Source organism: Megascapheus bottae, chromosome 10 (assembly GCF_031878675.1).
Source record: "Megascapheus bottae isolate mThoBot1 chromosome 10, mThoBot2.hap1, whole genome shotgun sequence".
NCBI classification, from domain to species: Eukaryota; Metazoa; Chordata; class Mammalia; order Rodentia; family Geomyidae; genus Megascapheus; species Megascapheus bottae.
The window spans coordinates 3956872-3977580 of record NC_143518.1 but is presented as its reverse complement, the minus strand read 5'-3'; the positions used below and the strand labels follow the sequence as shown (position 1 = coordinate 3977580).

The window sequence follows — 20709 nt, the reverse complement described above, 5'->3', positions numbered from 1 at the left end:
GAGAATTTCCCTAGAAGCTCTTTAGTAAGTAAAAGTTAAGATACTACCAGTAAGTAAAAAGAATAAAGACCTAGTGTTTGTGTGGGTGTTAGATAAATCACCCCATTTACAGTCCCTAGAAACCCCTCCCATCACCTGCTGGCTGCCTGCAGGCAAAGAAACACTTAACAACCCTAGGCAGATAAGGATCTTTATCCTCTAGTTAGGCCTCCAGTAGTTTCTCATTATGCCTAAAGTAAGTTCATTTTGCTGTAATTTAAACCTAATTCCACATAGGATTTTTTTTAATAACTTAAAAAAAGTGTTTTCCTTTGATGTTGAGTAGATTTCAAGTGTTGATGCTGGCTGATATTAAAAAAAACAAAACAAAACAGGGTCAGGTACAGACTTGCTTCCAAATAAACAAAACTTAAGAAATTATTTCTGCTCCACATAAAAGTCTCTATTGCCAACTACTAGGGAGGTGAAGGCAAGGAAGTCTCCAGGTTGAGATCAGCCTGAACCACACAGCAAGACCCTCTCTCAATCATCTTTTGCCTACATTTATATTCCTTAACAACATAGTCCACATCAGAAGAGTCACATGTTACTGCCTGAAATCACTAGTTGCTACTTGAAGTTCTTGTTTTGATCAGCCCTGTATTCTGCTATTAAAAAGAGAGGGGAAAAAAACCCCAAAACCCACTGGGTTGTTTCTGCTTTTGTCTATCATGAATGAAGCTCTTCTAGAATTTGTTGTTTATTGGTGGGGGGAGGGAGGAAGAAAATTTACTGCTAGGATTTTTCTATCACCTGTTAAACATGTGGTATGGCAGAAAACAGGAAGTGGTGCTCTAAGTGGTAGAGCACTAGTCTTGAGGAGAAGAGCTCAGGGACTATGCCCAGGCCCAGAGTTCAAACCCCATGAGCAACAACAACAACAACAAAAATAGAATACAAAGCCTGGTACGGGTGGTTCATGCCTATAATTCTAGCTACTCAGGAGGCTGAGATCTGAGGATCACAGTTAGTAGCCAGAGCAGGCTGTAAGTCTGTGAGACTCTCATTTCCACTCAACTACCAATAAAATCCCCAAGTTGAACTGTGGTTCTAGTGGCAGAGTCATGAGTATAAGAAGCTCAGGCCCTGAGTTCAAACTCCTGGACCATCACACACACACACACACACACACACACACACACACACACACACACACACACTCCAAAAGTTAGGGATTCTTAATAAAAATGAAACCATGAAGCTTTTCAGATGCCAAATCTGACCAGGGTTGGTAGAAGAGAAGAGTGTAGTCACAAGCACAGACGGCCTCAATGATTCTGCATAAGTAATTGTGAGAAATGAAAAAAATATATGCTATGGGTAAGGCAGAGATGGGTTTTGTGGCACACAGAATAGGTGAGCATGATTATTAGAGGTGGGGTGACACTCTTAAAGCTCTTTGCATGTCCCTTTACATTATCTTCATGCTCTACCTACACTTATTTCCAGACATCTTCCTTTCCTCCATTAAATTTCTGATGAAGACATACTGCAATATAAAATGACAAAGTGCAGATAGTAGTCAGACTTGGTAGTTCATACTTGTAATCAGAGCTACTGGGGAGGTAGGAAGCTGGAAGATCTTGAACGCCAAGCCAGAAAGGCAAAATTAGGGAGGCCCTATAAAAAAAAAAAACCCACACAAAAAGAAAACAAAACAAAAAACCCAAAACAAAACAAACAAAAAGACCCTTAAAAACTCAAAAAGGGCTACGTGGAGAGTGCCTCTGAAGCCCAGGCCAAGTGGGATTCACTTGCCCATTTGGGATGGGGCAGGAAAGTAAACAAATGAAAATACAGTGTACCAGCATCATCAAATATATTCACATGAGTGTTTGTATGGAGACAAGTATGTTTGCTGTTACCTTGAAAGAAATGAAGAGCAATTTTTTTTTCTATAAATAGTGTTGGGCTTCCCAGTTTTGTGAGGGAAGTAACTGATTTTCGGAACTCCTAGTTAATTATCTTACTTTCAGACATCAATTAGCTGAGAGTTCTGTGATGCCTGTTGATTGGTCCCCTTGTCTAACAATAGAAAACAAACACAAGCAAAGCAGCACAACAACACCGGGGCATTCAAAAGTTTCCTGGAAGAATTTGGGAGTCAAGAGTTGGGGGTGGGGTGTAAATGGAGTGTAAAAATGTTAGAATGAAAGGGAAGGCTTTGATTTACCCAAATGGTTTAGCTAGGTTGTGCCAGTGGTGTTTATCAAAAGGTTTAAAGTTTAAAAGTAGTTGTTTAAGTTAAGGCTAGCTTAGATAATTGGAGTCTGAGGGAGCTTGAACTTTGGTTTTAGTGACACTGAATAAATCTGTGCTGCAGATTTTGTGATTTTGCCTTGACTGAGGGAGTGTATTCAAGGGGCTGTACCCTTCTCTAGTGTAAACTAGGTCTCCTTTTCTACATTCTGTTTGAAATCCTGTGGTCTTAAGAGCTAACCATTGATTTTCCTCACTCCCAAACTAATATGACACATGGAGTAGCAATGGCTTCCAGAGGGTGAATGGAGATGACACCCCAGGGACACAGGGAGTGCTTGAGAGTGGCCTGCTTCTTGAAAAAGCAATCTTCTAAAAGAAGATGAATTTAGGACGAAAATCACCAGATAGGGTGACCACACACTACTGTAAAATGTGTACATTCAAAAAATAGAAAATATAAAATCCAACACAGAGGACAAGTAGGTATTAGGAGTCTTTGTCCCAGTTTAGTTGTTAATGTATTGCTTCAATTGAAGGACAAATGGATTTAGGAAGATCTAAGGTCTATTCCAGGTTGCAGTCTTCTGTCTTACATACACTAATAAAAGATTGAAACTACCATTTGTAACTATTTGCAACATCATATCTTCTTATTCACATTAAAAGCCCAAACACGACTCTGTAACGATCACTTAAAACAACTGACATAAATAGTTTCATTGATTTACAAATAGTGTATCATATGCCATCTTCTGCTAGTTCTAATCCCCTTTATGTTTCCACCAGCTCAGCAAAGACACATTCTCACACTACCATCTCAGTAGTATTGGATTAAAACAATAACTTGACCCATTAGTTTTAAGGTGGCCACAAATGGCTTCTAAAAAGTATAGAAAGTAATAATGAAAAACTAAGCATCACATGTGTCCTAAAGGTTTAATATGTAAATCCTTACTTAAAATATGTATTAGCAATGTGCTTTCATTAACTGTTTAGAAAAGATATATACCATTAGCTTGGTTTACATTTATCCTATAATATACTGTAAAACAGTTTCTGTTTGTGGATTACAGATGTAGCATTTAGAGGATTCAGGTAATACCCTTTCACCCCCATAGGGTTAAAAACTTGCAGGGAAAGGGGAATTCTGACAATCCAGATGGTTTAATATTGAAGCCTGGGACTGTTGGAAAGGCTTAATCTTTCTAGTATATTTTATCTTTCCAGAAATCGATTTTTTAAAAAATGAGACTGGCCCGAGGAGTTAATATAGTTGGGGGTGAGGTGGCCTTTTTTTTTTTTTTTTTTTTTTTTTTTTGGTGGTGGTGTGGGGAGCGCAGAGGAGGAAGGGAGTTGCCTAAGACCAGGTGAGAAGGTTTGTGGCTAATATAAGGGGAGAACCATTTTAGTAGCGTTCCTGAAAATATTTCCAGCGTTCATGCTTTAATGGCTTGCAGCCTCCGAGTATGGAAACAAAAGGGTTACTTGCTCCCCACTGCTGCTTTTACCCCCAGATCGATTTTTCTTATTTAATCAGTGAACAAAAGAGGGGGGGGGACAGAGGGAGACAGAGACAGACAGACCAGAGACAAAGACAGACGGACAGACAGACGAGGAGGGGGCGGGGGGATTGCAGCAAGGGCAAAGAGGTGGGGGCGGGGAGGAGGGTTGAAAGCCAGAAGCTGCAATACAGAAAATCGTTCCTGGGAACAGGGAAGGGAAACTGGCAGGACGCTGGCTGCGGTTTCTTCGCCGCCAGCCGCCCTCTCCTCCCGGCTGCCCGCGGCAGCGGCTGCTCTCCGGGCTACCCCCGACCCGCCGAGCAATCGCCGGCATTCCTTCCCCCAAGACAACACGACCAAACTTGTATCTACAGACATGCTCTCCTCGCAGCCTGGTTGAGATTTGTTTTCACAAATAAGTGCTTTATGGGAATGAGGTAGGAATGGAAGCGGGCGTACCATTTCCCCCCTGCCCCCACCTCCCCTTCCTTCCCATTCTTTACTGCGGGAAGTTCCTCAACCCCCCAATCTGGTTGGAAAAATAAAACGCTTTGTCTCCACCACTACCCCCCACCGCACCCCTACCCGCGCTCAGTGTGTGTTTTATACGTGTGTGTATCTCAACCCCCTACAGTAGCCAAGAGAAAGCAGCCAGCCAATCAGAGAGCCCAGTTTCATAAAAGCTGCTCTCTGATTGGTCAAATGCGAAAGGGCACTGGGAACAAAGAAAAGTCCCTTTCAGGTACAGAGGCTGAGAGCGCCACTGCTACACTCCCCGAGTGTGTGTGTGTGTGTGTGTGTGTGTGTGTGTGTGTGAGAGAGAGAGAGAGAGAGAGAGAGAGAGAGAGAGAGAGAGCGTGTGTGTGTTTCAGTTCTGATTTCAGTGTTGCAGAACAAGCTTGAGTGTGTGTGAGCACCAGGGGAATTTTCATTTCGTTTTCTGTTTTTTTTTCTTTATATATATATATATATATAAAATACACAGAAAGGTCTGTGGCATTTGATGGTCCATCTTCTTTAATAATAAAAAAATTGAAGAGATTAGAATTTCCAAAATAAAGCGGCTGCAACCAATCACATTCAATGCAGTTAGAAGGAAAAGGTCAACTCGATCCAATACAGACCGTAAGTACGGTTGCGTGGTGTGTCTCTCTATAGCACTTAGCCGGGACTTCATGCAGGGGAATGTGCGACTTTTATGCATTGAAATGAGGAACTCGTTACAGGGTTTGGCTCCCTCCTCCCCCCTCTTTCTCTTCCTGTTAGAACAACCCAAGAAGGGTGAATTTTATTCAGTGGAGGTTGAAGCATTTGTAACTTCTCCACACAAATTAAGCTTGACTGGGCACTTGGGGTAACTTAGTGTAAATTACCTTTTGGGCTCTAACCCAAAGATAAAAAGTGGCAAAGTTACACCCCCCCCCTCCTTCCAGGCCCTCGTGTCCATTCTCCAGTGCACCTTAACCCCCCCTTCCTCCCTCTATCTGGACAGACCCCCTCCCCACCTCCCCACTACTTCCTAGCCGAGCCCAGAAAAATGGGGGCAAGGACAGGACAAGGCGATTTCTGTCTCCTGTCACGTCCTACTGCCTAATAATTTAATATTAGACAAGGGAATATTCACCCATTACATGTAATGGCTATAATTATCATTTTCCACCTTCTAAAAAAAAAGGCCAGCAGCAAAGACACCATTAAGAGAAGTGTGGGGGGGGGCGAGCCCCACCTAGCCCCAACAAAACCCACACATAGTAACATTGGGGCGTTTATTACAGGACCCCGCTCCGGAGCTGTAGCAAAGTGTTTTTCTTTGTTTAGTACACGGAGAGGTCCCTAAAATCCCCAGTGGGTAACGTGGTGCTCTACTCTCCTTCCCTACCCTCCCCCCACCCAAACCCAGGCGGCTGGGTCCCCGGGCCCCAGGAGGAAAGGGGTGTGTGTGTACGGGGAGGGAGAGAACCCGACAAATTGCAGAGAAGTTGAGGAGAGGTTTCTAAGGTGTTTTCTTTCCAACATCTGCTTGGCTCTGTAGCGCTGGTTACATTTCACTCCTTCCGAACTTGCGAGATGCTGCATCTCAGAAATATTTCACATTCATAACTTGTAGCTTCGCCCCCTCCCTCCCCCCCCGCGAGGTTGGGGGGGAGGAGGAGAGATGGGCGGTGGGGGGGGAGAGAGAGAGAGAGAGAGAGAGAGAGAGAGAGAGAGAGAGAGAGAGAGAGAGAGAGAGAGAGAGAGAGAGGAGTGTGTGTGTGTGTGTGTGTGTGTGTGTGTGTGTGTGTGTCGGGGGGGAGGGGAGAGACCTTCAGCGTTTTTGTTGTTGGTTTTTTTTTTTTTTTAAAGACCAGATCAGTATTTTCTTGATACGCTTGTCACCATTTTTGTTCTCACGACAACCAATTGAGCCCTTGATCCTCACGTGATGTGAAAGGGTTGCACTGTAACAAAATCGCTCCTTTTCGATGGTTGGTGGTTTGCTAACTTGCCCATCCCCCCCCCCTCCTAGCCCGACATTTCCAGCAAAGCGACTCTGCACTTCCAATCCATCAACAATTCATTACTGCTTTTAGCTTCCAAACGCCAGCTAATTAAAAATACTAAGCCAAGCTCTAGGGCCATCTGACTAAGCGCAGGAGGGGGTGGGCGAGGGGAGGAGGGAAGAAGGGGGAGAGAGGGAAAAATAACTGGAAAGGAGACGCGCCGTTTGCTGCGTGAGTGGGGGGGGATTTGTCCTGGAAAAGGTCGTTGTTTTTTTTTTATCTTTTTTTTTTTACTCTAATTATCGAATTACCACATGACGGATTGGCTCGCGCGACAGAGGATTTTTACCCCCCCCCCCCCCAGGGACTCTGCTAGGAACTCCAGTTCCTTTTTTCTTGAAACAACATAAAACAGGAAAACAGCACATCCTTTGGTGTGTTGTTTTTTTTTTTTTTGAGCCCACTTTAAACGCCGATGTTTTACCGACCCCCACCCGGGAGCCAAGGCTGTTATAACTGGTTTATCAGCTCACTGAATCCTCTCCTCCCTCTTCTACACCTTTCTGGCTCAGCTTCGTAGCCCATCTTTACCCCCTCCCCTTCTTATTCTTCCTCCTCCTCCTCCTTCTCCTTCTCTTCCTCCTCCTCTGCCCCCACCCCCATTTTCGTCCCTTCCCCCCTCCTCCTCCTTGTCCTCTTCCTCCTCCTCCTCCTCTCCCTCTTCCTATTCTTCCTCCTCCTTGTCTCTCAAGTTAGTTGGAGAAATCAAATCTGTCACGACGGGCGGAAAAATGCCACTTCCCGACTAACAGGCGGAATCCAGCCCAGATTTTCAATCCTTTCTTCTTATTCTTTCTTCCCTTTCACTAATTTATCGCGGTGTTAGCACATTCTGTCTTGTTACTAGCGGACGCCTGTAGGTTTGCTACACGGAATCATTACTTACTGCTCACGGTGACTGAAGTCTGGAGCTGAAGGCGGAATGAGAAGTTGGGAAAACTTTTTTCTCTAAGCTCTCTCGCTCGCTTATTTTTTTTTTTAAACACCCTATTATTCTCGATGCTTGTTAAGAAGAAAAAAAACCTCTGGGGCTTCAGTTGTGAACGTGAAACATTATCTTCCAGCTGTACAGTGACACATTTTTTTAAGGAGAAAAGGACTCCTGGTCCGTTTGCCAAAAGAGGGGGTGGGGAGGTGGAATAATGTTATCCAGTGATTATTCTGGCTGAGATGTGTTATTCGGTTTCTTCCTTCTTGATCATTTGGTGTTTAAGTAAAATGAGGCACAGGCTTGCTTGCTGAGTGGAGTGGGAAATGCATTTTGATTTGCTGGCCTAATTAAAAATGATAAAGGATTAAAGGTAAGCAATGGCTCTGCTCTGTGTGTGTATTTATATGTGTATATTTATTTATTTTTCTTGACAATCCACTGTTAAAAAGGGGCTGATCCCTTTAAAAACCATTTTAACTGCTCTTTGTCAAACACACAGTCATTTGCGGTCACTGAGGCCACGTTGGCTCAGGTCACTTAAAGTGTATGTCTTAATCAGTTTCTCCCTAGTCAGTAGCGCCGTCTTTAACAGACTGGGGATTCTGTAACCTGGGGGTATGGTAGAATTGTTTAGATGATTTTTTTTCCCCTCAAAGGGCAGATATTTAATCTTGTATGCAACACTGTCTTTTTAGTAAATGATCTTAAAGACATGTGTATGTATTTTTTTTTCAAAAAATGCATTGAGTGAAAGAGAAGACAAGGAAGAGATATGAATGTACATGGGATTATTGTTTTATTATTTTTTTTCTTGTCCCTCACTGGGAACAAAAACCAGATTGCTCAGTCAATTTGTAAAAAGAGGCACTAAAATTAGAATTTAGTAACATCATTCTGAAAACTAGACACAGAGAACTTCCAGAGTCTGGTCTTTTAAATTGCTGGAGCGAAGACATGTTTAGGGATATTTGTTCTGTGTTTCTCTTGTCTGAGTTGTTCAGGTTGTATTCCTGGGGTAGAGCTAACCCATGTGCCAGACCAAAATTTTAAACTTAAAAACAACAATCACCCCCCTCCTCAAAAAAAAAAAATAAAAATCCTTTTGGACTGCAATCAAGTCCTTAAAGATAATTTAATACTTTGTTTTTTTGGGAAAAAAAAGTGATTCTCCTTGTTTTTTTCTTTTTTAAGGTTTTCTTTTATTTACTGTAAGGTGCTTTCTATCATGGGCATCTTTTATATTTTGGGGGGGAACTGGTGATTTTTCCATTACACTTGGATTAGACTGTGGAGACAATACATAATCCACTTTACCCTTCCCTGTACTTCTACGGACTCCCCAATATTACTAAATGCTTTTGAATTGTTTCTGTGCCAATACCCAGACAAGAAATATCCGACTTTTCCCCCTTCACAGGAAAAGGTGCACCTGGACCTGGGTGTATTTTGTGGAGAAGGAAAATAAAGAAGATTGGAAGAACTGTTGTTATTCCTATTATTTTCTTTAAGAGCAATCCCAGCGGAGCTAAACGAATGTCCCCTCATCTCCAAAGGAAAGTTCATCGGATTTTTATTCTAGAGAGTTCATCTTCAGGATGTCAGTGAACATTTCCACAGCAGGAAAAGGTGTGGATCCAAATACAGTTGATACTTATGACAGTGGCGATGATTGGGAAATCGGGGTTGGAAATCTGATCATTGATTTGGACGCTGATTTGGAGAAAGACAGACAGAAATTTGAGATGAATAATTCCACCAACACCACGAGCAACAGCAGCAACTCGAAGGATTGTGGAGGGCAGGCCTCCGGGGCAGCCGGCGCGGAGGGCCTAAAATTTGCTTCTGTTCAACCCTCCGCTCCCCAGGGGAATTCACACAAAGAGACCAGCAAATCAAAAGTGAAAAGGAGTAAAACTTCTAAGGATGCTAATAAATCTCTCCCTTCTGCTGCCTTGTATGGGATTCCTGAGATCAGCAGCACTGGTAAGAGGCAGGAAGCCCAAGGGCGCCCTGGAGAGGCAAGTGGCATGAATTCAGCACTGTGTCAAAGTGGGAGCGGTGGAGGCGGCGGCTGCGGCACCCCAAACAGCAACGGTACCGGTACTGGCACCCCGACGGTCGCCGCTGGGGCAGGCTCCTGCGGGAAAAGCAAAGAGGAGAAGCCAGGTAAAGGCCAGAGCAGCCGAGGCACCAAGCGAGAGAAGGATGCAGGGAAATCCAGGAAAGACAAGCACGAGCCGCTGCAGGGCCACCAGAATGGCAGTGGAGGCCAAGGCCCTTCTGGGGGACAGCTCTACGGTTTTGGGGCCAAGAGCAATGGAGGAGGTGGCGCGAGCCCCTTCCACTGCGGGGGTGCTGGAGGTGGCAACGTGAGCATTGCTGCAGGGGAACTTGGCAAAAGTGCCCCGGATTCAGGCCTCATGGGAAACTCTCTGTTGGTCAAGAAGGAGGAGGAGGAAGAGGAGAGCCACAGGCGAATCAAGAAACTGAAAACTGAGAAGGTAGGAATACAGTCGTCTTGCTCCAGGCCCACCCCCCACTCCCCAACATTCGGGGTGCACTTGGTGTGTGGATGTGTGTGTGTGCCTCTGTGTGCCACTTCGTGCTTCTTGGTTCTCTTGTGAGCTTTCCGATTCGTGACTATATGTTATAATTGGATGAAAGGTGCATGAGGAGCTCTGGCTTGTCTCTGCTGCTTGTGGGGGGGGGGGCGAGGGGGAGGAGGGGCTGGGGTTTGGGCCTCGCGGGAGGGGAGTGAGGGGGTGAAGTGGAGGGGGTGGGAATCTGATCGAGCTCCATACCTTTGGCCCTGGAGGTAGTCTCCTTGGATAGCCACGAGCTGCCCTGTGCTTGTTAACAGAGAACCTGTTTACACACCCACTTGACTTTGTCAGGGTTCCTCCCCCCTAAAGAAAACTGTCTCGTGTTTTAATTTACTTGTGGACGTTATTGCTTGTAAGCTTACCTGTCCTTAGGTGCAGGGTTCAGCTTCCCTTTGTGGAGAGGAGTGTCCAGGTTTTAATGGACGCAACCCCCTCATCACTTTTATTGTGTACTTATTTTTTTCCAAATGTGTTCCTTCAGAAGCTATCCTTGGATGGCTTCTTCTTCTAGGTCGTTGATGTGCTGGGTCATTAGTTTTACAACTGCAGCAGAATCGGGATGGGTTTGGTGGCTGCTCAAACTTTTCTGTTCCCTCACCTACTCTTTAGCTGGAAATGGGAGAATATTATCACTTGGGCATGCACCTTCTCTGGAGATCTGGACAGAGTTTGTTGGATTGATGCTCCTGAAATGTGAAGATAGATCCAGGGCAGTAAGAATAAAGGGGAATTGTGTGTTGGATAGTTTATTTAGGCCATTTGAACCCTTTCTAGCATCTTCTTTGGTCATTGTCTTAAAGTCTGCAGTGAGACATTGACTTGGAGAATTTGTCTTCAGTGTGGTGGGGATCAGGGTTGGAGGCCTGAGTTTTGCTGGCCTGGCATTGATTATCCTGCGTTGAAGAAAATCTGAGAATGGAAGGTTTTGTATCTATCAGTGAAGTAGGGGGTATGAGTGATTGTTTTGGAAAATGAATCTTTAGAATAAGTCTATAGGTTGTGGCTTAGAAAAGCAGTCATTTTTCTGTTGGTATGTTTGTTTTTTAAATCATGTGTTTTGTGGCATGGTTGTTTGGGGATATGCTTACAAATTGATTTGCTTTTTGGTCTTTCTGACTTGATCAGAATTGGACTTGTTGGTAAATCTGTCTGGATAATGATTTCTGGGTAAAATGCTTCCATTCTCCATTCCAATTCTTTTAACTTTGTTCACGATTTAAATTGGAGTATAATAATAAAGTTGGTCGAGCGATGTGAAGATTGTAGATAGCCAGGTCAAACTTGAACACTTGAAAAGCCCTACTTCCTTAGCATTTTACAGCACTGAATGTAAATGAACTTCAAAAAAATAGCAGGATTTGATTCTGAGTGTAAATATGTAGTTTCACATAATTTCTACTAAAAGGCATTTTGAAATCTTATTACTTAGTACAGTCGGGCATTTACTTCTGTTGCCAATAGTCTTCAAATTGCAGTTCTAATCTGCTTTAACTATCTAGATGAATTGGCCTAATCCAGTGCTCACAATGGCTGTGGTTAAGGAGTCAGAGAGATTTGATTGGATTCACCGGCTGCTTGGAATGTGGGAGGTACTGCCCTTTTGCATTCCCCTTAGCCTTTTAATCTTCCAGCCAAATGTTCACATTCAACAATTTTGTTTAGCTGGCAATCGGAACATTTCAGGATCTCAAAGGCTGCTGTCATGGCAACTGAGACTAGAGCATGGTGTCAGGCACTCCAGTGTGTGTGTGTGTGTGTGTGTGTGTGTGTGTGTGTGTGTGTGTGTGTGTGTGTGTTCTTTTTGCTTTCCAGTCACAGAGAAGACTGGATGAAGAATGAAAGAATTGAATTATTTGTCTGTGCAACTGATCTTCAGCTGAAGCATTATACATGTGATAAGTTACATAAACGAAGAGCAAACTAGTTATGCTTGGTCTTGGGCCAGGGGCTAGGAGGGAGCACGGTTGCTTTTAGATTTACTTTTGGCCCTGTATGGGGTGGGGGGAGGGGGAGACTGCTCCTCTAACCTCAGCCACTGGTGATGTCCTCAGGTTGTCCTGGGATGCCTGTAAGGGGCTTGGCTCTTTAGGTGTGGGCCACTTGTGTCAAGCTGGTATTAGCTCTGGGATCTCCAAGAGGATTTCTTAAGTCGTTCCTCTTGCCCCTCACCCCACCCAAGCAGGACTTAAGAATGCTTTCATTCTTGGCACACCAAGATGGCACTCCTGGCACACATGCCACATAAAGTAACTGGTAATTTTACCAATGGTTGTGTCCAATTAGGCTTCAATTTAGAAAATATTTTCTAAGGATACAAAGATACCTATTTAGGAAGTAAAGATTTAACAGTCCAAGCTTTGCTTGACAAAATGTTTCAATTCTGAAGTATCTTTACAGAAGATATTTTTCTTTAACATTTTCTGAAACATTGTAATTTCAGCTTTCCTTGACTGTCTGGGTTTGTAAAGAGTAATTGCTTTCAGAGTAGAGATGATTAATTTTCAGCAATCAGATATGTCTTAAAAGGGTCACATGTGAAAACCAAAGGGGAGTGTATATGTATGCTTTTTCTTTTCTGGTTAGAAGGCTCACAGATTCATAAGACTGCCTGTCACCGGTTAATTTTCACAGCATGCTTAAATGTCTATTTTTGGTCTGTTTATTCTGTTTCCTCACTACACAAAGTCATGTAAAACATGATAAATTGGACCTTATGAAACCTAATTAAATCAATGAGTGTTCTACTCTTTTATGTGGAAACCACAACTATGCTGTAAAAGTCGCCACTCCCTTAATACGTGAACAAAATCAAAACATGCCATAATTCTAAGAGGGTTGAGCTATATTTCTATAGCTCATTTTGTGGTTAAGCCACCAGTGACATGTCTGAATAAGTAGATTTGACGGGTTGGCTCTTGGTTGTTAAAACCTGCCTCTCCACCTTCCCTTCCCCCTCTTTTTTCTTTTTAGCATAATAGTTTACTGAAGCTTCTCTTTAAGCATCCTCTTAGTCATCTTATAGTGTTCACTTATTATGGGAACATTCAGCTGAGTTAAATAGTTATGCTGAATACTGTACACGAGATAATTTGATCAATGAGAAATTCCAAATAATCCAGAAAAAATTAAATACTGAAACAAAATGAACACAGGAAGTCACAGAATATTCTTGGGGTTCTCTTCAGTATTCCAATTCTTTCTGTAAGACCATGCTGTTTCCTTGTTAAGATAATTCTTGTCATTCCTAAAAGCGATATCTACAGATGGGTCTGGCTATAAAAGAGGTCATTCATTGTGTTCTTACAGAAACCAATTCTTGTAGAAGCCATTTGACACTTCACTAGGGAATTCTAGTGCATTTTCTAAATCAATGTGAGCAGTTTAAGACCATATTTTCATTAATGAGCTTTGTGGGCAATATGCATTTGTTGTTGTTGTTGTTGTTGTTATTCTTTTGGCAAATATAGAGCTCTTTAGGAATTGTGTCCAGTGAGGACAGTTTGTCTATGGTGAAATGAAAAGTCAGGAAGGCTACTCACGTGCTATAATTAAAGAATAAAGTCCATTGTTGGACTTTGAAAGCTACATAAGGGATTTTGCTGTTAAAAACACTGGTAAATAAAGAGTGGTTTTCAATCAGCCTGGATACAGCATCTTACATTTATGTCAGGTTTCTCAGAGGGTGACTTAGCTGTTTGAGGTGGGCTCAGAGTAGAGCTATGCTATCTCCTTGTGGCTTGGGTGATTTAGATGGTCAGGTCTCTTCCCAACCAAGTGTAGCATTTGAAGTCTATTAGCTTTGCTAGAGAGCTTTAAAAAGATATAATTGCTAAAAAAAATGGAGCTAAAAATGTTTAGCAACTTTAATAACTTTGAAATCTGGGCCACAAAATTGGGCTGAGGGGGGCAACTGATTGTCTAAATGTCATAAGGTTAAGAATGCTCTTCAAGTGAAATTGCTTAGCTCCAAGATGGTTTTAATTAGAGTGTTATAAAGACTTATTTTTTTTCCTAAGCAGCATTTTACAGTTAGTAAATGAAATGGATGCGAAAGTGCAAAGCAGAAATCTCCCTAACCACAGAGGTGTTCAATATCCAACATGGAAAGTACCATCTGTTCTTCGTTTCCAGCATAAAAACACAGGGGTTGAATGGCTGAGATTTGCTCCAGTTTTGATGGTGTCTGTGTGCCTATTTTTTTTTTTAATTTAAAAAAGTTCACCTGGTACTTCACAGAAACTTGAAATTGCAGTAATATGAGCAACACTGTGAAAACACATGTTCCTACATTCATTTTTAACCAATTCCACTTTTACTTAAAAGACTTCCAGAAGCTCAGCTATTGACCACTTTATAATGGTTATCCAGTGCCCACAAGCACACCCCACTCTAAGATCAGTTTTTCAAAGATCTGACTAATTCGTTAGTACCTGAATTATTCTGTCAATTTTCCTCCTAGAGGCAAGGGGGGACCCTGGTCACCTCTCATGGTTAATCTATAATTGTGTGTAATAGTACTGTGTTGGTATGTACTGTATATGCACCAAGTTCTTGTTTGGAGATGTAATCTAGGATGGCTGATAATCATAGTCTTTTCAGAATAATTTTTTGGTTCCTTGACTTTTTAGTTATTTAGGATGCTTAGACATTTGGATGCTTTCTTCTGGGAGCCTTGGGTAAAACCGTATCTGGCCTTTGTTTGAGGTCTTTTATTGAAGCTAATGACTGGGCTTGTGCCTCCCTGAGATAAATGACATTATCTCTGAGTGGGCTGACAGGAAACAGACATGTTAATGGTGAAGCTGCGGGGAGGACCTACCCCAGCTCTGACAAAAGAGTGGAGATGGGACCCCTGGTTGTGGTCATTAACACATAATGCATTCCTGTTCCTCCTAAGAGGCCCTTGATAATTGGAAAGCTATTTTAGCCACAAGCACTTAAATCATAAATCTACCAGTCCTACATAGTTCCTTTGCGTTCTGAAAACTGGCAAAGAAATATGTTTTTGTGAGTAAGTGTGTGATCTACCTCTTGGACTCAGTTGATCCTGGGTCACACTGGGAAGAGTTGCAGGTAAAACTATTTCTGTCATTCAACATCTCTCAGCCATGCCCACACATTAATAAGGTGGAAAAAAAAGTGTCCCCAAGGCCTCAGAGAAGTCATTTTTTTAATAGTTGAAGATGTCTTGTGGAAGAGAGATGCAATCTATCTATCTATCTATCTATCTATCTATCTATCTATGCTGAGAAAAAAAAGATTTTGCTCAGTGATTTCAATGTGATGAAATCTGCCTTTTGAAGTGTATGCTTAAAAAAGTCCTGGGTATAATTGAGTTTCAATGCAGTTGAAACTGCTTCTTGAACGAAGATAATTGCCATGTTGAACACACTCTAGAGGTGTAGGAGAGGTTGCAGGATCATGTTATTTTATTCTTTAATATTAAGCACTGGAAGTTTTCATAGTAATTACTGTAGCACAACGTAATTTTGATTGCCAGCACTCTGAACTTGCCAGAGATCTGAACATCAAGGGTTTTGTTTGAATACTAAACAGTTGATTTCTGAGTTAGTTGTATCATGTCTGAGTATACAGATGGAAGCCAGAGTTTATAAAATATCAAGTGGAAATGATTTTTGTAACCTAGGATTATTGCACATACCTTGTAACATTACCTAGGAAGAGAAGAATTGAAATCTTTGCATCATTAATGAAAGAGGGCCTCATTATAGAGTAACTAATATAAAGATCATTCTGGTGACTTATAACTGGCATTTTGTATATGTGGATATGTGCATTAAAATGCGAATATGGGAATGGGAAAATTTGGTTGTACTAGCTTGCAAATATATATATATATATATATATATATATATATATATATATATATATATATGATCATTCCACTCTGTTGGAGCTTAAGTGGGGCCCTTTCTCTGTGGCCAATTCTGTCTCCCAGCTGAAGTTTCACTAGTGACTACTTGCTTTCTGTTGCAAGTGCTTTTTAATTTAAGCTTAAGATTTTTGGCGACCAGAACAAACCCTTTGTATCTGAATGAAAGGTTAAACTTCTCAGGGTTGGTTGATTAGCAGTGGGGCTGCTATCATGTTATTTTGAGAGCCCAAACATATTTAGAAGCCCAATGCTTCACGTTTGCTAAATCTTGCTTAGAAACTCCTTTGGGAATGTGCTGGAAGAGATTATGAGTTTGGCCTGGAGAGGCAAAATGATCACAAAGCAAATGCTTATATTTTTTATAGGTCAGTGGGCCTTGAATTGCAGGGATCTAACTCATCTGATATTCAAAAGGATCTTTTTTTTCATCCCCAGGAAAGCAAAAAGAAACTCTGAAAGTGTAGTTGTACTGGAAAACTCAAAGGAAAGATGTTCCAGTTAGAACAAATGGGCTTGAAATAGTGAATAAACACTACCAGCTTTTCAAAGCCATTCTCTCTTTGTCATCCCTCCAACCCCCTTTCAGTTTGATTATTATTCACTGTGACTATTCCTGAGCCACCATGGAGCTTTCTGTCTCCCGAGAATCCTCATTGTCAGCTAACTTCTTTTAAAAGAAAATGTACTATACCTACAGGAACATTTAAGAATAATCCATTAATGCCATATGAATGTAGTTCTTGCAGGTTCAGTGTAAATAAAAATATATCGATTATATTTTGTGTTTTCTGTAATGATTTTAGAAGACAGATATTTAGGTTGTGGAAATGGGCTTATTATGTTAACTAGAGAGCAGATGGCATGGTGCCACAGACGTATAATTTTACTTAAAGGGACTTTTAAGGTTTTGATGTGTTTTCTTTTCCTCTTATTTCCCTGATGGCTTCTTTTTATTGAAGGGTAACTTAAGGAGACCTGGTAGCGATTTTACTGCCTTCCCTGACAGTTTGAAATAATAGCTTGGTCTTTGGTTGTACTGATCTACCCAGTCAGCTTGATTCTGGTTTTTGTCATGTGGCAGTAAATTTTTTTTTTTTAAAAGTGTTTATAGAATGTTTTAAGAAATAGGCTCTTTTATATGTTTCAATTAGCAACAGACGACAGGGTTTCAGTTGGCCATACTTTCATAAACTCCTGTTCGTCCTTTTGATTAAAGCAAAATCCTGGATTGATTTCTTAGAAAAGCACATCTGGCTCTCTAGTTGTCTTCCCTACACGTTTTCTGTCCTTCCCCTTAGTCACTGAGAGTTCAAAGGTCATGTCCAAGTCGTTCCTTGTCAGGTAAGCAACCCGTGTTGCTGGGCTATTTAGTTACTTATCTCACTTTTGAAGTCAGCTGGCAGAGAAACACCATTTGTGTTCTCATAGATATTTACAGTTCAATTCATTCTTTACCTAAAACATCAATGGATGATATTTTGGATAGTAACTCCTAATATTTTCTTCTTTTCTCTTTTCCTTTTTTCATAATATGCATAGCTAGACCAGATTACTTTTACATTTCTGTCACCTCCGTGACTGATTTTTATGGATGGATTTAATGTTAAAAAACAGAACAAATATCCAGGTGCTCAGGAAGCTGAGATCTATGGATTAAATGTAGTTCAAAGACAGCCTGGGCAGGAAATCTGTGAAACTCTCACCTCTAATGAACTAACAAAAAGCCATAAACAACACTGAGACTCAAAGTTGTAGAGCACTAGCCTTGAGCCCAAAAGCTCAGGGAAAATGCCCAAGACCCAAGTTTCAGCCCCAGGACAACACAATAAAAGGAAAGGAAAGGAAAACAAACAATATCTAACTGGAAGGATAGAAAACTAGGTTTTCATTCCTTCTAGAGAACTATTTGTCCATCTCACCACAGTACATGGACAAAACTATGTTATCATATGCTGAGGTCTAATGCAAACAGAAGTTACGTGTTCTTGGGCCTTAGTTTTTCATTGCCAATTCTTGTTCTTGGGCTTTAATTTATGGCTAATTTTTTTTGGTTGCTTTTCTTTCTTTCTTTCTTTCTTTCTTTCTTTCTTTCTTTTTTTTTTTTCATTGGTTGTGGAGTTTGAACTTAGGGCCTGCATGCTGTTCTTGAGCTCTTTTTGCTCAAGGCTATTGCTCTAGCACTTTCAGCCACAGGGACACTTTCAGTTTTCTGGTGCTTAACTGGAGATAAGAGTCACAGATTTTTCAGCTGGAGCTGCCTTTGAACCATGATCCTCAGATCTCAGCCTCCTGACTAGGGAGGGTTGCAGGCATGAGCCACTGTCAATGCCTTGCCAATTCTTTTGTGATGGAAATGAAAGTCTTTTCAGCCATGAAGTAAATGGGCACAAGAAATAGAACCTGCCTCCTGAGCTGTTCAAAGGTAATCCTTGCTGATTAAAAAATAAAAAGGCCAAATAAGTGAACTAGCGAGAAAAGCATCACTGCTTAACATTCTGTGGCCATGTGTGGAAGATGCGAGTGCTTTGACAAATGTGATCTGCTCCCATAGCTAGCCTATGTCTCTTAGTATTGTTTGATGTTTTAAATAACTGATCAGGAATGCAAATCTACTAACTGCTCTGAAGGTGGAATTTCAGTTCAATGACAGTGTTTGTTACTGCTTGCTAAAGGAGGCAACATGATTGTGTGTGTGTGTGTGTGTGTGTGTGTGTGTGTGTGCGCGCGCGCGCGCTCGCTCTACTGGGGTCTGAGCATTACCCTTTAGCTTTTTCTTGAGGCACAGCTCCAATTCCCATTGGAGATAAGTGTCTCTTAGTCTTTCCTGCCCAGGCTGGCTTCGAACTGTGATTCTCAGATCTCAGCCTCCTGAATAGCTAGGATTACAGGAGGGAGCCAGTGCAACCTTATTTTAAGAGAGAGCAACTGAGCTTTTTTCCTGCAGTAAAATCCATCTGGGCAATTGACTCCATTTATATTCCTTGCCCCAGACCTTCCCTCCTCTCCCTTGAAGCCACAGCAGATGCCAGGCACTGAGGTAGGGAGGAAGCAGCTGTCTCCAGGACTCCATTCGGCTTTACTCTTCATCAGCGGCCGGCTTTGGCTTCCCCTCTCCTATCTCAAACCTAAAGCTGCTTTTCTCTCCCAGTCATTTTTACATCCTCCTGCTTATCAGCCTGTGGGTTTTCTATCTTATCGGTAGCTCTGGCTTCTTCTGGGAGGCGGGTTTATTGTTTTCAGAGTGGGAGCAGATGGGGCGCCCAAAGCCGCGGGGGGGGGGTGGCCTCTGGCTCGGGGTTGCGCCGCGCGCTCCCGGCAGGGCGGCGGAGACGCGCCCTCCTTCCTGCCTGAGACCTGTTTATGGCCCTGAGCGCTGTAAATCTGTCAGCCCTTCGCGACGCCTTCACCTCTTTCTTCATTTGCTGCAGCTTCTAGTTTGACAACGTTCCCCTGAGGCGGAATTCTAATCTGCTTCCAATTAGTTGCAAAATGTGACTGAAATTTCCACATTATGACTGTTGTTTTACTTGCACGCACACATCTAGAAACAAATTAATCCTCTTGAATATTTACTTTTTTTTTTTTTTGAGGCCTCGAATTTAAGGGGAAGAGTTTCTGACCGTTAGGAATGTCTTCAGGATTTGCCATTTCCCCTCCCCCAAAGCCACATCTAGCTTGATGTAGTGAAAGGAAATTGAACACCAACGGCTGGGGTCTTTCTCCATCGCTTTGCCAGCCTGTGCCACCTTCCTCAAGACTTCCCTAAATGTACTGCACATGGTTCAAGTTTTGCAGATCAATTTTGTAGTATTTCTAGAATAAATAAGCCAAGCATCGTTGGTTCAGAAGGGGCTCCAGTGTACTGTTCTAATGGAACACAAGTGCACACAAATTTATTTCTAAATATAGCTCAAGTGCAGTTGGCTAAAACACAGACACATTTGTCTATAGTTTTACCTTCTCATTTGATATTTAAAATCCCTCCCCCTCAAAAAAAACCACCAAAATATACCAATTGGCTGATTATTTGACTTGATAAATAGCAGTAGCTGTGAGTGTTGACTGTGTGGAAGTCTCTGAAGCAACCTCTCCTGTTGCTGAAGCACAGCACAGCTCTGTGACTTAAATCTCCCCCTTCTACCTGTAATTCTAGCTACTCAGGAAAGCTGGGATCAAAGGAACAAATGTTTGTGAGATTTGTATGTTTGGTTAACCAGCAAAATGGCAGAAGTGAAAGTGTGGCTAAAGTGGTAGAGCACCAGCTTTGAGCTCCAGAGCCAAGAGCTTGAGGCTCTGGATTTACACCTGAGAACTGGTGCCAATATATAGATCTAAAAAATACTGTTCTGACAATGGTCTCAGAGGGCTTAGTGTTTTCAGAAAGGTGTGACTCTTAAGTTAAAGAATGTAACTGGTGAAATTTATTGGTGCATTTTATAGCAGATGTTGGTTCTCATTGCATCTGGGCAGATAGATACTAACAGTGATAATGGGCTTTAAAGAGGTGCGCTGGACTTGATAGCTGGCAAGGTGGTTATGTTGCTTATGTCACTATTAGTTTCTAAGTACCACTTTCACATGTAAATGGATTCTTTCATTGTTTCAACCCCATTGCCATATATCATATGTCATACATATTATGTCACATATAATAGCAAAAACTAATTTTTTTACTACCCACGTGTGTGCTAATTTTCATTCATTAATCAAGAGGTGAAGCATTTATTTTAATGGGTAAGCCACTCACTTTGCATCATTTATCATATATTGAGTAAAATTATTTAAATGATTATTTGTTTAAATATTATTTTTAGCAATGCCAGATCCATGGAGGAAATAGGAAAGCTTTTTGCACTGCTTTGTTTTTCTTCTTACTCAATGACTGCTAATAGGAAGAAAAATAGCCCGATTGAAATCCTTAAAAAATTTAAAATGTGGGTCTTTCAATTTGTAGAGACCTCCAGGGTTTTAAAAAAGAAAAAGCAAGCAAGAAAAG

The 20709-nt window shown here is 41.8% G+C and overlaps 1 protein-coding gene across 3 annotated transcripts in view; it reads left to right on the top strand.

Moving 5' to 3' along the window:
* Positions 1 to 4787: 4787 nt before the first annotated feature.
* Znf608 (zinc finger protein 608) overlaps positions 4788 to 20709 on the top strand; it is a 114101-nt gene continuing 98179 nt past the window's right edge. For 2 of the 3 annotated variants that reach the window (XM_090340095.1, XM_090340097.1), the window contains exons 1-2: positions 7009 to 7584; positions 8632 to 9715. In XM_090340095.1, coding sequence (XP_090196221.1) covers positions 8810 to 9715 — 906 coding nt within the window. In that variant the 5' untranslated portion in view covers positions 7009 to 7584; positions 8632 to 8809. Of the gene's footprint in view, positions 4869 to 7008; positions 7585 to 8631; positions 9716 to 20709 lie in introns of those variants that run through there. The other variant, XM_090340096.1, reaches the window with a different exon arrangement.